The 17,804-nt window shown below is 53.3% G+C and overlaps 1 protein-coding gene across 1 annotated transcript; it reads right to left on the bottom strand.

The window, feature by feature from the left end:
- On the bottom strand, positions 177 to 17,305 carry SEMA4G (semaphorin 4G). Its single transcript, XM_021072680.1, has 16 exons — positions 14,369 to 17,305; positions 11,106 to 11,582; positions 10,860 to 11,008; positions 10,536 to 10,598; positions 7,221 to 7,319; positions 7,007 to 7,100; positions 6,754 to 6,867; positions 6,395 to 6,564; positions 6,133 to 6,312; positions 5,745 to 5,888; positions 5,393 to 5,615; positions 4,877 to 4,992; positions 4,585 to 4,745; positions 4,325 to 4,386; positions 1,406 to 2,467; positions 177 to 1,279 (listed from the first exon to the last, which is right to left on the bottom strand). The coding sequence occupies exons 2-15, from the start codon at positions 11,227 to 11,229 to the stop codon at positions 1,638 to 1,640; spliced, it is 2,529 nt and encodes an 842-aa protein (XP_020928339.1). The 5' UTR covers positions 11,230 to 11,582; positions 14,369 to 17,305; the 3' UTR covers positions 177 to 1,279; positions 1,406 to 1,637.

The raw sequence follows: 17,804 nt of genomic DNA, 5'->3' as shown, positions 1-17,804 counted from the left end.
TAAATAAAAAGGCCTTTTTTTTTGGCAGTCAGGATGGAAGCTGAGGATCCCATTTTCCTCTGCAAATGGTTTTATAGGAAGCAAAGCCAGCCCTGCAGCACCTTTACCATAGGCTGAGAAACCTATCCCTTGATGATCAGGAGAAGCCGGTCTAGACCAAGCAGACCACTCATAGCTTGGGGAAAGAGGGTATTTATTAACCAACAGTGGGAGAAGGAGCTGAGCCCAGGCTCCCCACTCTGTCACATGCCCGTCCCGCCTGCCTGGGTGGTGAGCGGGGGCATTCTTAAAGAAGTGCAGCCGCCTCACAATAAATACATTCATTGTGGGGTGGAAGGGGGAGAGGTTGAAGGGCAGTAAAAATCCGTGGGATTCCACGTTCTCAGCTACAAAAATAACAGTCGTCCTCACCCAAGGGGAATGGGGGAGCTCAGTCAGATTTTGATTGTCCCATATGCGCCTGGAGACCTCAGAGGCTCCTGGACCCTGAAAGTGTCCCGGTGAGGTAGGACAGGGGTGGGAGCCAAGCATCCAAACTCCCAGCCTCTGCCCTTTGCATAGTTCCAAGAACGGGCTTCATGTGCCAGGTGCAGATCCCATCAGATCTCTCCTCCCCCTGCTCTGGTCTAGGGGTAGCAAATGCTTGGTCCCCAAAAGGGAGGCTGGCTCATTGAGTGCAGTGTCGGTCACCCGTCCTAAGGAAGTGTCTGCGAAGACAGCTAAGTGGGAGAAAGCTCTCCCCTGAAATGTTCATGGACCAAACCTGACAGACACATGTCCGAGGCTGCAAGGGGAGGCTCAGAATGTGCATGTGACTAGAAATGTGAGCACATATGCCTGAGGAAGGGACATGCCTGGAACTGCCACTTTTGAAAGTGACCAAGGGGGTGGGGAGGCTGACTCAACAAGGGCTACACAGTAAGGGAGAAAAGGGAATGATGCAGTAGTCTTACCTCCCCAGGCTGGCCTGTTCCCAAGCTCTTGCCAAAGAGGTCATCACACAGGGCTGGGACTACAGGAGAGGACTAAATAGGGTGGGATGTGGCAGTTGGGAGGGTACCCAAAGTCCAGAAGAAGGGATGAAACACAAGAATGCACCAGAAAGGGGGGGGGCCTGCAGCCCAGCTGATCGACATTCTTCCACGCGCGCGTGTGAATACACGCAGGGCTCGGGTGGCTCTGGTGGCTGGCAGAGGTCTTGTCTGTTTTCAGGACCATCCAGCACATAGGGCCTTGCAGAGTGGTGACATTGAGGCCATCTGGACCTGCAGAGCCCTGCCTGGAAGAAAGAGGAAGGGTTTAAGCAGACAGGAGGGGCAGGCGTGTTGTATCCTCTCCTGCCAAGTGCTTGGATTAAAAGGAGATAGGACTTGGCTGGGTCTGTGGAGCCTGAGGGAGCACCTACCTCTGAGAAGCACCGGTTGGCTTGGGCTGCTCACAGATGGGTCTATGGAGGCTGAGAATGGGGCTTTGGCTGGGCTTGTCTTGTCCCCTTGATTATAGGAACATCAAAAAGTTGGGAGAAGGGCCTGGAGTTGGAATGGGGGGTAAGGTAGGGTGTCTGTGTTGGGGAGGCAGCGACCCAGCCTGGGGCAGACAGGCTGGCTTGGAAGAGCATCTTTCCTGGGAGGCTGGGCTCAGACAGAGCTCTCGTCCAGGTGCTCGACGAGCTGCGTGTGCTTCCGCTTCTCCAGGATGCGGCTGAGCTCCTCTGCAAAGGAGCAGGGCCCTGCTGGCATTCCATTGTTGCTCTGCCTCAGGAGCACGTAGCTGTTACCATTCATCCTGCGCAGTCGGCTGGGCAGTGCCACTAGCCCATTGGTCAGCTCAGCCGGGGGTGGTGGAGGTGGCGGGGGTGGTGGGGCTGGGGCTCCCTCCCCAGGGATGATCTGGAGGCAGCCCCCCTCCAGGCCTCCAGCCCCCTCCCCATCATCACCCTCATCTTCCTCTCCAGGACATTGGCCTGAAACTGTCTGCAGCTGCACAGCGGAGCCCCCTGCCCGGCCGGCCCGACCCAGTGAGTATTTCCGTCGGTGTCCTCTTCCACCTCCCCGAAAACAGGCCACATAGAAGAGAGAGGAAGCCAGGATGAGGCAGAGGCCACCAAGGGCAGCAATGGCTAATACATAGAGCAGCCTTACATCAGGTGCCAGTTGTGCCCCAGGCATTGCAGGGGCTTGTGGGGCAGGGGCAGGAGTAGCTGGCCGCACCGTGAGGCTGTAGGAGGCCAGCAGGGTTCGGAGGCCGTTCTCTTCAGCATAGCAGCTGTAGTTGCCACTGTGGTCAGGCTGGGTGTCTGTTACCAGTAGCCCATCCACGCCCACGCGGTAGCCCTCCTGCCCATCGCTCAGGCCTGTGCTCCCGTTGAGCAGCCACAAGGCCCGGGCAAGGTTGGATGGCTGGTCACAGGGCAGTAGGACATCATCACCGCGGAGCACAGAACGGGTCTTCAGTGGTGGTGGTGGCCCTGGAAGGAGCGGGGGATAGGAGAATGGTCAGTACCTACCTGTCCTGGGAGGTTCCCTGTTATGTCCCCAGCACCAAGCATGGAATCTGAAATTAGGGTGGCAACTGACTAAGCTCTCTGCTCACGTGGGCCTTCTCAGTGGCCATCTGCCAATGATTCCTCATCCCTGCCTCAGCACAGAGTTCTCTACCAAGCGTCAGACCTCAGTATCTTCCACATACTAGGCATCTCTATGTGAGGGCTCTTGAACATGCCACAGGAAGGAAGGCCAAGGTCTCCCTCCCAGACTACACCAGGTCTTTTTCTTGAATCGTCATCACCATATGCAGTACCACCAGCCATGTCCCCGAAACCTGAGTTTCCCTTGCCTCTCTCTCCTCCCATCACCTTTGTATCTAACCCTCAGTAACATTATGCCTCAGAATTTATCTCAGACCTGTTCACATCACGTCTCTTCTTCCCCAGCGACAATGCCTGGCCCCCATCTAATCCATTCTCCATACAGAAATGGGGTGATCTTTTAAAAACACTAAGCTGATCATGCCACTCCCAGCCTCAGCACAGTCCATGCCCACTACTCCAGCTTCTTCTGTTCTTTTTTTTTCTTTTTCTTTTTTCTTTTTATGGCCGCACCCATGGCATACGGAGGTTCCCAGAGTAGGGGTTGAAATGGAGCTACAGCTGCTGGCCTACACCACAGCCACAGCAACACCAGATCCTTAATCCACTGAGCAAGGCCAGGGATCGAACCTGCAACCTCACAGTTCCTAGTTGGATTCGTTTCCGCTGCACCAGGATGGGAACTCCTCCAGCCTCTTCTCTTGTTGCCCCAACACCAAGCATGGTCTGCCTGCTCTTCCCTCTGCTTGGGTGTCACCCCCCCCACCCCATACTCTGTACTTGTACAGTTAATCTGGGGAGAGAGCGTATAGTGATCAAAAGTATAGGCTCCAGTCAGCCTGCTTGGGGTCAGGTTCAAATTCTGATCCTACTACTTGACGGTTGACTTTGGGCAGTTTACTTATTCTCCCTGTCCCTCAGAGAGACTGCCCCTCATGGAGATGGTAATAATGGCCCCTTTCTCATAGGAATGCTGTGAGAATAAATGAGACCCTGCATGTGAGTGAGTGGTCAGTGCTTGGCTCATGGTAAGTACTCACTACATATTAGCTCTGATGAGTAACTTTTGCTCTTGCTTCAGATATCAGGAGAAGCATCTATTTTTGTTTTTCTTTCTTTTAAAAATTTTTTTTTTTTTTTTTGCTTTTTAGGGCCGCCCCTGTGGCATATGGAGGTTCCCAGGCTAGGGTCAAATCGGAGCTGCAGTTGCTGGCCTACACCACTGCTGGCAGCAACACAGGATCTTTAACCCACTGAGCGAGGCCAGGATCCGAGCCGTGTCTGTGACCTACACCACAGCTCATAGCAACGCCGGATCTTTAACCTGCTGAGCGAGGCCCGGGATCAAACCTGAGTCCTCATGGATGCTAGTCAGATTCCTTTCTGCTGAGCCACGATGGGAACTCCCCTATAATCTTTCAAACCCTTGTCATAGTTGTAACAAAAACCAATGAAAATAATTATAATTAACTGTTTGTGTGATCATTTGATTGCCTGCCCACATAGTTGGCTGTAAGTTCCAGAGGTGACAAGAAACTTCACATCTTGAGCCTGTATCCTTATTTATAATTTTTTTGGTAAACAAATGTTTATTGAGCACTTACTCTGTGCTGGGTCATTTTCACTCAAAGCACAGATAGAGTGATTCAGATGCGTACATGCACATACAAATGACAACAAATGGTAAAGAGGACAGGCTGTGCAGCCAGACCCACACACATCCATGATGTCACTTACCTATGTCCCCGTTGCCCTCACAGCCTCGGTTTCCTTTCTCTATGTCTTGTATAAGCACTGTCCTGGAGACAGACGATCAGGATTCATGAACAAGGGGAACTGGGCTTCAGTTTCCCTAGTGGAAGGGTCAATGAGACTGCTACAAATGACTAGCCCCCACTCCTTGCAGCTGGCAGGCCTTCCTCCCCTCTCAGCCTTGATACCCTCGGTAACTGGGACCCTCACACCCCACCCTTTCCTCCCACCTGCCACCCTGGGACCTGTTGGCTATGGTGGTGGTCATCATGCAGGCATGGGTGCTGGGATCCCAGCCACAGTAGGGGTCCCGGGCCAGGATGCAGTCGTAGCAGGAACGGTAGCGTGAGCAGCTGGACAGTGGTAGCTGGATGACGCCACTAGGGGCTCCCACATAGAGGCTATGCTAGGAGCCAGAGAGGACAGCTGGTTGGCAACACCCCAACTTACAGACACGCACAGCCACTGCCCAACCTCCCCACTCCCTCCATCTATGCTGGCAAGGCCAGAATATTGAGGGGATGAATCAGGTTCTACCTGCATCGGAGAGATGACCAGATTTTCCACAGACTGGGGCTCCTTGAACACCTGTGTCTCTTCAATAATGTGCATCCCAGAACCCAGGACCACAGCCTTGTGGATCCAGCCATCAGCTGGTATGGGAAGGGCAGAGGGTCAGACTCTAACAGTGGAATCTGTTCTTAGCCCCCTGCAATAGCCTAATAAGAGCAGCTCAGAGTCATGAGGGCAGGGACGAGGATTTAGCCAGCAGCAGTGGGCCTTCAGGACATTGGGAATTCCAAGCTAGTCATAGCAAGAATGGATTCAGAAGCATTAGTGACCAGGGTTAAATGTCATAGTGGTTGGTGACAGACGTCAGCGGTCACCAAGAGCTAGTGGTCATTGGGGGCCAGTAGTGAGTGTTCATTGAAGAATCCACATCAGTGGTCACCGGGCTTTGTGATCAAGGGTCATCCAGGGGCTAGAGGTCAACAGGGATCAAAGACTCAGGCCAGCAGTCACCAAAGGGCTCAGGCCAGGGGTCAGAAGCACCTGTGCCCAGAAAGAGCAGATCATAGGTGGGTCCAGCGGGCGTGGTGACAGGTGTCCCTGTGAGGTGTGTGTATCGCACACTGCGCTTGAGCAGCAGGGGCCGTCCTCGTGTGGGCACCACAGGCCGAGCCATGAGTGGGTGCAACTTCACAAAGTCCAGGACCAGGGATGGCAGGTCCTGGGATGAATTGTAGCCTTGGCTGCGCAGCAAATCTGTAATGCACTGTGGTGGGGGACAGGGTGGTGAACCTCAGAACTCTACCTCTTACCTCTCCTCCCCGCAAGGCTAGACTCGCCTGCCCCTCTCAGGGGTCCTCTCCATTTAGTACTGACCCCAGGCCTGGGCACTCACCGAGCCAGGCCGGGGCTCTGGCACCCCTCCCTCGTAGCGGCCCCAGCGCCGGACACCATCCTGGTATTCCATGTAGGGGCCTGCAAAGACAGCCTGCACCTCGGCCAGGTCATAGCGGCAGATGGCCGAGGCCCCAGGGTCTTCCTAGGGATGGGACATAGGGGAGGGGCTGAGTCACACTGAGAGGAGCCTGCCCACCTGCCTGGCCTGGAGCCCACTGTTACCCTAACCGACCCCAGGTCCAGGCCCACATGTCTCCTGAGGGTCAGCAGGCGCTGGATGTGCCTGAAGTTCTGTGCAGCCAGCCTCCCCGCAGTAGGTCCCATCTTATCCTCGCTGACCTCTGCTCCAGCCCCTGTGCTGTCCCCATTCCTTGCCTCCCACCAGCCCGCACTGACCACTGTGTGGTCAGCGTGAAGGCTGTATAGAAGTGCGTGCGGGCTGAGGTATCGGTTTCCAGGCTGCAGACACCACGTAGTGTCTCATATTGTGGGATGTGGCAGATGAGACGCGCCTTTAAGAAGGATGTCCACTTCTTCTGCAGGATCTTCTTCCCTCCCAGGTCCCCCTGGGGAAGTAGGCGAGTAGGGTCAGGGGCCAGGGTCAGAGGTTCAGCCTCTACCCCTTGCCCTGACCTCCGTCCTACTCACCTTGCACACACGGGCCACACGGGCCACACGGTGGCTGCTGCGGCTCTGAGCAAAGCTGCCAGAGCCCTCCTCAGCGGCACGCTCCGTGAAGAAGTAGTAAACCTTGTCATCGTCACCCACTGCACTGGCTTTGCTCTCTCGCACCAGGACGGAGAACACAAACTCAGCATCTGTGGGTCAGGCAGTTCAGGCGTCTTCTGGGATAGTTTGGGGATCGTCCCCCACCCCCCTCACTCAACAATGCACAGGACTATATGGGAGCCCCTGGGGCTGGGAGATGGGATGGTCAACTGCCCAAGGGAGTAAAGATGAAGAAAGGGTCCCCTGCTCCCCATCCTCCTGCGCCTCATCCTCCTAACCATTGAGCCAGTGCATCGGTGCCTCCTCAGTCCTCAGGGAGTGTGGGTGGCGGCTCCGGCGGATGTCAGGAATGCTCCGGAATTCATACCGCGTGGCTGTGTAGAGGCCTCCATCTGAGGCAGGGACATGCCAGACATGAGAGACATGTCACTTATAACAAGACACATAACACATGTGGGAAGCAAGTCCTAGCAACGAGATCCACGCCCACAAACAGCATGCTTGTGGAGGAGGGGAGGAGGGCGTGCTCACCAATGATGAGGCCTGTGAAGCCTCGGGCTGGGTCATAAGGACACTTCTCCTTCCCCTCCTCAAAGCTGCTTGGCAAAGTGAAGGCCTCGGCATCCTGGGGGAATGAAGAGCCAGAAGTCAGTGATCGTGGGGATAGGCAGGCAGGGGTTGTCGCCAAGGCCAGACCAGTCTGGGGTCAGGGACTAGCAGTCAGGCCGGGGGCAGGCATTCTCACAATGGCTGCGCAGAGGGGCTGGAAGGCGTGGGTCCCGCACGCGTAGAGGTGGGTGGCGTTGAGCCGCTGCAGGAGCCGCACGTGGTTGAAGCACTCGGTCTGTGGGGGAGGTGGGGAGGGCTGTGAGCGCTGGGCCTTCTTAGAGACCTCTTCCATTAGTCCAGCTTTCCAGTGGGGCTCTTGCCCCACCCACCGGACAAACAACTTGGCAGCTTCCCTGGGGGGCCCTTCTCACTGCCCAGAACACAGAGTGTTCCCTGGAACTCACTCTGCTTTGGTCTCCCAGGCACATGACCCCTCTTTTCTCTGCTATCTCTCTGCTTCTTGACACACTTAGCCAGCTTCTCCTGCATCTTCTACAGTCCTCTGCACCCCCAGTTCAGAGGCTCCAAGGGATCGCACCACCCTAAGATGCTTCTCTCTTGCATCTCCTTCTCAGCAATGTCCCCCAGTCACCCTTTTGCAGTGGTACCACCAAATCTACCCCAGGTTCCAGCCATCTGTCCACCTGATATCCCAGAACATCAAACTCATGCTGTCAGAAACCAAACTCATCCCCTCCTCCCTCACCTGCATCTTCCCTTTGAAACCTGTTCATCCAGTCTTTCCCACCTCACTTCATCCATCCATCAGTCCAGAAACTGGGTGTCATCTGTGCTTCTTCCTATTCCCTCACTCCCACATTCAGCTTTTCTCCATGATGAAGTCTTTGTCCTGCATGTCTCATGACTTGGTCAACTTCCCCTCCATTGCCACCACCCTAGTCCAAATTACCATCCTCACCTCTTCCCTAGACAAGTACAGCGAATACCTGACAGCCCTCCCAACCCCCTGCCACTCTTTACAAAAACTATTTGATGAATGAGGGATACATGCACATACTGTAAAATTCAAAAGGTACAAAGGGATATGTTGTAAATAGTCTTTTTATCCTTATTGCCTTCAAAGGAGACTGCTGTTACCATTGTTTGGAGTTTCCTTCCCCAGAGAGTCTACCAGTCAGCACCCTCTTGCAACCCACTTTCCAAGGTATATTTTAAAAATGTAAACCAGATCATGTCACTGCAGTATTTAAAAACCCTTCAGTGACTCACCACAGTTCTGAACATAGGGTCTCATATGCTTCTAGCCCTGCATGATAGAGCCCTGCCCCTTCCCCTGGCCTCATTCACTCTGCTTCAGCCACACTGGCCTTCTCTGCCCATTAAATGCCCTAGGCTGCCAGCCTCTTGACATCCTTGCCTTGTTAATGATTCCTCCTGCCTGTTCCCCAGGGTTTGAGTCCATGCAGCCTTCTTTGTCTCACCCCACTCCCTCAGCAGGTGCAGTGTTTTGGCATCCATCTCTCCTCTCCCCCAGCCCACTCAGGCCTCCCTCCTCTGACCCGCACACGATGCCTCCAACCTCCCTACTACCTTTCTTGCCTCCAGATTCGCTCTGTTTTAATCCATCTAGTGCCTAGGAGCAGATGGATATTCTTATGATACTGTCCCCCGTATGTTTACATTTAAAAGGGGGGAAGCTGGCACAACATTGTCAATCAACTACACTTTTTTTTTTTTTTTTTTTTTTTGGTCTTCGTAGAGCGGCACCTGCAGCATATGGAAATTCCCAGCCAGGCTAGGGGTCAAATCAGAGCTGTAGCTGCCAGCCTACACCACAGCCACAGCAATGCTAGATCTAAGCTGCGTCTGTGACCTACATACACCACAGCTCATGGCAACACTGGATCCTTAACCCACTGAGCAAGGCCAGGGATTGAACCCACATCCTCATGGATCCTGGTCAGTTTAGTTACCGCTGAGCCATGACAGGAACTCCTAACAACACTTTATTAAACAAACAACCCCCCAAACCTCACAACATTGTAAATTAACTATACTTTAATTAAAAAGCAGACAAAAAATTGGGGGAAGCTAGGAGAGGGAATTCTGTGGTCAAATAAGGAGGAAACCACAGGTAAAACCGACCTTTACTGGGGACTTCCAAAGCCTTAAGAGCATTTGGGACTGAGCCTGCAGAATTTCCCAAACTTATCTGTTAAAAATCTCTTTTGAAAATTAATGCCCCTCAGAACGTGCTTTAAGGACATGTTCTCCTAAGGCCTTGCTACCCAAAGAGTGGCCCAGGACCAGCATTATCAAGCTTCGTCTGGGAGCTTGTTAAAACTACAGAATCTCATGCCCTTCCCCAGACCTACTGCATTAGCATCTGCATTTATAATATATCCAGGTGGAATTCCTATTGTGGTGCAGTGGAAACAAATCTGACTAGGAACCATGTGGGTTTGATCCCTGGCCTTGCTCAGTGGGTTAAGGATCCCACATTGCCGTGAGCTGTGGTGTAGGTCGCAGACTCGGCTCAGATCTGGTGTTGCTGTGGCTGTGGTGTAGACCAGCAGCTATAGCTCTGATTCGACCCCTAGCCTGGGAACCTCCATATGCCACAGGTGCGGTTCTAAAAAAAAAAAAATACACACACACACACAACACACACACACACACCCAGGTGATTGATGTGCACATTACAGTTTGAGAGTCTCTTAAAATGAAATGGTGAGGGTGCCCCATGATCATAGAATAAAATCCAAAGTCCCAGCTGGGAATTTACAGCCCTTCATGAACTGGGCTCCATTTGCCTCGCCAGCCTCATTTTTTACCCACATTGCGCTAAGAGGAACCCTTTGATGGAATCTCTTGGAGACACTTTATTTTTATTGTTTCACTTTTTTTTTTTTTTTTTTTAAGGCTGCACCCATGGGATATAGAAGTGCCCAGGCTAGGAGTTGAACTGGAGCTGCAGCTGCCAGCCTACACCACAGCCATGGCAATGAGGGATCCTTAACTCACTGAGTGAGACCAGGGATTGAACTCTGGTCACCAAATGTTTTGATTTAAAGTATATTCCCAGGGCAGAGTTCCCATCGTGGCTCAGTGGAAATGATTCTGCCTAGTATCCATGAGGACACTGGTTCAACCCCTGGCCTCGCTAAGTGGGTTAAAGATCCAGCGTCACCCTGAGCTGTAGTTTAGGTTGAACACTCAGCTTGGATCTGGCTTTGCTATGGCTGTGGGGTAGGCCAGTGGCTATAGCTCGGATTGGACCCCAAGCCTGGGAACTTCGTATGCCGTGGGTGTGGCCCTAAAAAGACCAAAAAAAAAAAAAAGTCTACTCCCAGGGCCTGCTACTTTGGTGGCACTTACAATGCAACTTACTGGCTGATTTGTACTCCTCCATCTATGTCCTCACCAACTCTGATATATCCCCAACTAAGGAGGAAGAGGTAAGGAGCTGGGGACAGGGCAGACCACATACCTGGTTGTTTTTCCCTTTTTGATGACATTTGCTTTGCATCTCTGGGGAGGCCTCCCAGCGAATCTGGTGGGGCAGGAAAGGGAATGCGCTGAGCCACTGACCCCAGAACCTTTGCCTTTCCCCATTACCCGTGGGACAAGGTGATAGGACTCAGGGTCGGGGTGAGTTTCAGGAGGAGCACTGAAAGGGAGACCTGGGCCAGGAAGGGCAGTGCTGTCTGACAAGGGGGCTATGGAAGACTGTCAGGGTTTCCAGGAACCTGAGGTCCCAAGGAGGTGGATGAATCTGGACACCCTCTGGGTGGTCCTGGTTCCAGGGGCTGACCTCTTTGTGGGTGCCGTCTCCTATGTTGTAGGCGTTGAGAGAGAACAGGGCGCCTCGGGCTCCCACCAGCAGCCTTGCTGAGGCCTCCTCCAGCAGCAGCGTTGAGTAGTTCTGGGCTCGGCCCTTGAAGTGCCGGGTCCCAGTGAGCTCTGGGGGGGAGCAGGAGCTGTGAGCCCAGCTCTGGGGCTGCCTCCCCACTCCCAGCCCTGGCTCTCCTGTTGCCTTTTTAGGCTGGGGACATCTAACCTTCATAAAGGATCGTCATCCGCGGGGTGGCATCTAGTTCTCTGGATGGTCTCCGCAGCGAGGGTCCAGGAACGGCGGTTACTGTGAGGAAGCTCAGGAGAAGGGGCCAGAGCCTCCCCCACATCTTCCTGGGGAGGCCCAGACCAACAAGACCCCCAAGGGGAGCCAGGGCCAGAGTTAAGGGGATGATGGGAAGAACAGTCACAGGGGTCAAGGTCTAGGTAGGTCACTTAGAAGGTCAGGAGTCGTGGGGCCAGGGAGGGTCTTGGAATTGGGGAGACATGGAATCACAGAGTTGTGTGGCCATGGAGTCCCAGTAAGAGTCCGGAGAGGGGATGGATGACACGCTGCCTGTCAGCATCAGATACAAACTCCATAGTGAGAAGGAGTTGTGCGGTCACAGAGGGGTTGTAGGTCACTGAAGGAGTCACCCTGCCCCGACAGCAGGGCTAGTCCTGGTTTTCTGAGGTCCGTTTTCTGAAGAAAAAAAAAAACAGAAAAAAAAAAAAAAACCCTTTTGTCTGTGTGTGGGTGGAAGGTAGAGAGTGTTGTCCCCAGATTTCAGGTAGTACCGTGGCATCTGCAGAACTCCATGAGAGGATGGCTTCACAGTCATTCTGACCACCTTGCTGCTCTGATGCAGGAAGTTGGGGAGAACTCGTCTACTTTACAAGACCCCAAACTCCCTTCACGCCAAAGCCAAGGTAACAGCCCTCCTCTGACCCAGTCAGAAGCTTAGCTTGGCCCCCATCTGGGTGGAGCTCGAGTTCTCAGGGAGAATGCCTCCTCCTGCAGCAGCTGCCCTGCCGCCTGGCCTGCGGGGGTGCCTTATGCAGGAAGGCCTGGGCACAGATGCTTAATGGGCCTTTGTTTATTTTGTCCTCTTTTCCCTTTGTTTTTTCTTTTCCCTGGCCTGAGAGCTCCCTCTGGAATTTCTCTTTAATTAGATACTTCTCCTCCTCAGCATTCCTCTCCAAGGGGGTGCACATCTCTGCCCTGCCCATGCGAGTCTGTACTGCACCCTCTGGCCTGGCATCCACGCGTGCCCCTACCTGCAAGCAGACACTCACATGCACTGGGGATGGGGTAGGGTGGTGCAGGGGTAACATCTCTATAGGAGGCTCTAGTGCGCAAGGTCACTTGACTGAGACATGAGCGAGGTGGAAAGGTGAATGACAGGATCCCTGAGCACATCTTGGAGACTAGTCTCACACCTGGACCCTCCCTCAAGCCAAGCAGCGGGGGATGGGGTCAGGATAGGTGGCAGACCACTATAATAGGCCTGATCTCTGAAGTTTCCTGGAGAAAGCCTGACCCACCCAATCTCATAAAATGCCCAGAGACAAGGCTAGAGAGGCCACTGGCCTCTCCTCTTCCTTGCAGGTCAAATATTAACTATGTGGCCTTGAAGCGAGAGGAGGGGCCAGGAGTTGGCCAGAGGGAGAGTTTGGAGTGTTTCTTCAAGAGGTAAAAGGTCACCACTGAGTGGGCAGAGCCCAGAGGGAGTATGGGTAGACTTAAGAGGGTCCCTAGACCACAGAAGGGGCATCAGCTCCTGGTTTGGGGGCTGGGGCAGCAAGAGGCTGCAGGCAAACAGCCTGTGCCCCACCTCTCACGAGGGCGGCACACCTGTTTACCTTTGGGGCCTCGTATTTGCTTAGTGCAAAATGGGGGGAACCCTATGGCTGGGAGAGATCAATCTCCAGGATTGGGCAAGAGGAACACGCCCCAGGTCAGAGGAACCACACTTACACAGGTTTACACAAGAGACACAAATGTGCATGCACATTACAGGTACACACATGTACATATTCATAGGAGGGCTGTGAGGACATGTCCTCACCAGAGAGTAATGCACACACGTGTTCACCTAAAGAGCTTGCCACACGTGTTTTTACATATTCACATGTAGGGTTGTATTCACACTGCCATTTATTTAGGTCACTCAGCCTCAGGGGTTAACAAGGAGAGTTATAAACCCACACTTGCGCCTATGAGGGACTGTGCATCTATTCACAAGAGGGTCCTGCACAAACACACGTATGTGTAGAGACATGCACACAAATGCACTGACAGAGTGAGTGGGTCAGGCACTGTCATGTTCACAAAAGAATCAAGTACATGTGTATGCACACAGTCCTCAAACACACACTTACATCTGCTCAGAGACAAGCATAGGTACATACAAGGGTCCAGTTCTCACTGCAGACCTGAAAGCTGCCAGTGTCCACTGGGGGTGAGATGCAGAGCAGAACCTTACCTCCTTTCATGAAAGTCCTGATTCTAAGGCCAGAATCCGAGTGTGTGTGTGGGGGGGGGAAATGGGGGAAGCTGCTGATTCACAAAAGGGTTGAGTGCATGGGTCAAGGCCACTCTGCAAGGCAGGGAGGGGCTACTTAACCCAAGCAGGAGGAGTGCCCTGATTCTGGCAAAGGAAAAATAGACTGGAACGTGTAATTTAGCCCTCCTCCACTCCCATGCCCACTGCAGTTCTAGATAATGGGAGTTGGGTGAGGAGCCCTCAGCTCCCTTTTAACCTGTTGGGAGGGGGCGGGGCTAAATGGGGGCGGAGCAGCTACCCCTCTCTCCCCCAGTGCCAACGAAGCTTCAAGGTCTCCGGTCCATATCCCACACTCCACCCCCAGTTCCACAGCTAGGGTTCTTCCCCCCGGCCAGCCCCGTGAACTCTGACCATCTTCCCACTATGAGATCTTAGGGCAGAGGGAACTGAGGAGGGTAGCCACCTCCCAAAGAGGATCAATGTAGGATGGGCAGGCTCTCGACCTTCATCCCAGATGTCCACTTGCCTAGTGTAGGCAGTATCGCCCTCCGCCCGGTAGGATGGCGGTCCCTCCTGGCCTGAGAGCCCCTCCCCCGCTACCCCTTCCTCCTCCATCCTGGACACTCCGCGGTTCTCTCCTCTCCTCAGGTCTAACCTCAGTTTCTACTGCTGCAGCTCGAGGACAAGCTCTCCTCCGATCCCGCCAGACACCGAGAGACGTGACCCAGATCCCAAGAAACACTGTTCGCCACGCGGGCCCCCGCCCCACGCCAGTTGCCGACTCTGCGGTGGCGGGTCTGCGCCCAGCGCAGCCCGAGGCCTAGCCCGCGCCCCTTTACAACCTTTATGCGGGACCAGGGGACTTGGCAGTGAGAAAGGCCTGGCCCAGCTGGGAGGGTGGAACAGACACGGGGAAGGCCTGGCCTGGCCCCCGCCCCCCGGCCCAGGCCCTGCCGCCGCCCGCACTCCACGGCTCTCTCACCTTTGCGCTCAGATCCCAGGCCATAGAGACTGCGATGCGCGGCTCCGCGGCCCCACAGCACCACAGCACCAGCTGCGGGAGGAAGGGGCCGCGGCCGGAGGCGGAGCCGGGGGTGGGGCGGGGGCCTGGAAGGCGGGACCAGGGAGGCGGGGCCAACAGGATCTGGTGCCGGGAAGGGCGCTCTTTGCTTTCGCGCCCCTACCCTACACACTACAGGTCAAGGCTGACACACTGCCCGAGGGCATCTGACGTGCCCCGCCCCCAAGGGCCGCCGCCCTAGTATCGCCCCCTGGTGGTGGCTTCACCACCCCGTGCGCCCTGGAACGGTTTATCTCGCCTTCCCTCCTCTCGGCCCTGGGACTCCTCGGACTTGCCCCTTCCTGGGGATGTGCACACCTGTCCTCTGGGAATTTAACTCTCCGAAGGCCCTCTGGCCAGTCCTCTATCGAGGACCTCACTTCCTGCGCTCCTGCCACCTCCTTCTGCTCTCTGCCTAGGGCAGAGGGCCAGCGTAGGTGGAGACCAAGCGTTGGCGCAGCTCTCAACAGGGAACAGGGTCTTGATTCCTAGCTCAAGGGACTCCAGCCACTTGGTCTTTCAGCTTGAGGTCTGAGGGGGTTGAGGGAGTCAGGCTTGGAGGAAAGAAGTAACAGCCTGACCAGAAGTGTATACAGGAAATGCTGTTTTTCTGATTAAATAAGCCACAATCATTTGCACCTGTCCACTCAACCAAACCTTAACTGGGGTTCACTTCCTCAGGGACTGGGTCACTTGGATACCTGCCTCCACTTCCAGTTCATCTTGAACATAATTCGTAGGCCAGATCTTACAGTGAGCTCCTCCTGGGCTATCAAATATCCTGCCCTTCCTAGGTTTAATCACCTTGCCCAGCAGCAATCTAGGAAGCATCTCAGAATCAACTCCCCCAACTCCTGAGAACTCAACTAGTGTGATCCTCCTATGTGATCTGGCCTTGCAATTTCCCCTCAACTCAGTTCATACTTCCTTCCTACCACCTATTAAATTCTCCTCTAGGGTTTGAATCAAACCTGAACTCTCATGACTGGGACTGATCCTCCTCCTCTCATTTGTGACAATATTGACATGGGCCCATGAATAAGACCAAAACGATGAGGGCCACAGGGTCACTGGTGACTGAGTTTCACATGCGCCTAGGGGTCTGAGCTCTGGAGCAGCAGGGGGTGGGGGAACAGGCAGATGAGCATTGGCCTGAGAGGTGGTGAACAGGATTACAGTAGCCATCATTATTTAACTGAAGGAACCCTAGGAAAGACATGTCATCCCTCTTCTGAGTTCCACGAAGCTCAGTTTGGCACTTCCTCACAGACAGTCTCGTAGTTAGGGCTGCTGTGTGTGACTGTAGACTGCTAGACTGCAGGGCCCACGCCACACTTCTGCCACCCCCAGCACTCTAAATAGGATGTGTGTGTATGTGGAGGGGGAGGTAGCTGGGGAGGAATACTTCAAGTGTACACTCACTTTTACAAAGAGTGTCCAAATTCATTTTTTCTTTGTACCTTTATTCCATCCTGAGGAATTAATAGCCCTATCTTATAGATGGGGAAACAGGCTTAAGAGGTTAAGTGACTTGCCTTGAAATCAAGACTGGAAAAGCCTAAGAGGGAAGGAGCAGGGTAAACCTGAAAGGGAGTTGTCAGAGCAAAGGCAGAAATGTGCATGTCTGTGCACAGATGAGTGTTAGGGGTAGTAGGCAGAGGGGAAGGGGCAAGGATGAGGAGAGCCGAGTTTGATTCGATGGGAATAGAATAGAAAGTAGGAAACAGAAAGGAAAAGTCAACAAGTATGTCGGAGAAGACCACAGAAAAAATCCTGAAAGCGCTGATGGGCTGAGTGAGGAAGTCCAAGCTGGGAAGGCCAGGAGAGACACGACTATGTACAGTAAATCTGCAGTCCTCGTGGGAACGTGGGCTGGGGGTGACAGGGGAGGGAAGGCAGTAAGACTGCGAGACTTATAGTACCAGACAGGAGAGAAAGTAAACCGCAGAGGCCCAGCAGGCTAAGGGACACAGGAACTCAGTGCCGACTTCAGATACCTCAGGAGGCAGCAAGTAGGCCAAAGTGATTTATCAGTTCACCTACACTCTCTGAAGCAAGTCTTGCTCCTCTAAGGTGCTCTGCTGGCAGACTCAGAATCTCACACATTTTCAAATGAACAGAATGTGTAAATGACAATACTGAGTTCCAGCATAGCACTTGCCCAACTGTAGTTAGGGAGTTACTTCACTACCTCTGATAACATATTCAGACCACAGTCCATTTCTCTCGGCTGTCCTCCCACTTCAATCTCTGAACTTAATGAAAATATCAGATGTGACTGCAATTAATAGAACTTTTCTATAGGAAGCCTCTTTGGTTGACAGCACTCCTCTCTGAAAATCAGGCTGATAAAATATGAATGAGAGGAATAGTGCCAGTGGAAGAGACTCAAAATCAAAGCTAGAAATTAATCCTAACCTAGCCATAAGTTTGTATCCTGGGACACAGGAAGGTCATTCTTTGAGTGGGCTGCTTCTTAAAGTTGCTACCCTGATGGCTTCACAGGATGGCTATGAGAGGATCCCATCTGAAAACCTTCCCAAACACAGAACACAAATATGGGTTTTGTTTTTGCTAGGCTATTCTCAACTCCACTCCAGGGAAATGGCAGAGGGCAGTGCTGGTTGTCCTTAGCCACCTACATATGGGCATTTGGCTCCAGGTTTTGCACAGAGCAGTTACTCACTGTAGCAGGGATCCTAGGTGAAGGGGGTAGGTGAACGTGAGCAGAGGTTCCCTGAGGCAAGAGAACGTTGGCTTGGTCAGGTTGTCCTGCTTTCTGTTCACTTGCGGCAGCATCTCTGTTCCTGCTTTCCCACCTCCCCTTCTGGTTTGCCCAGCACTCCCTTTAGGTGGAGTGACCTTTATTTTGGCCATACATACAGCTGAGGTGCTTCTTCAGTAGGGACTGCCACCAGTGCAACAATGCCGTAGTCTCACTGTTCCACTGTGCCTCAGAAGCCTGTTCTGCCTGTAAAGTTTTCCTCCCAGCCAGTCGTCTTGGAGTCAGACCCAAAGCCGGGCCTTCTGGTTTGCCCTCTCTTGACTCCAGCCTGGGGAATAGTTAGCAAGGAAAAGGGAGTGTCAGGACATGTCCATAAATGATTGAAAATCACCACCCACCACCCCTTTCTCAGCTTTAGCATGCTGAAGTAAAAAAAGAAAAAAAAAATCACAAATTTTTTTGCCAGTAGAGATAGAGCTGGAAAGAAAAACTTCTGGAGCTCCCTGTATCAGAAGGAATAGAGCATACATACATACACTCTTAATTTTGAGACGTGGTTTGCTCATGTTAGTGAATTGCAAACTGCCAAGATGAATTTTATTTTATTTTAGGGCCATACCCGCTGCGTATGGA

This window comes from Sus scrofa, chromosome 14 (genome assembly GCF_000003025.6).
Source record: "Sus scrofa isolate TJ Tabasco breed Duroc chromosome 14, Sscrofa11.1, whole genome shotgun sequence".
Taxonomy (NCBI): Eukaryota; Metazoa; Chordata; class Mammalia; order Artiodactyla; family Suidae; genus Sus; species Sus scrofa.
This window is presented reverse-complemented; position numbering and strand designations above follow the sequence as displayed.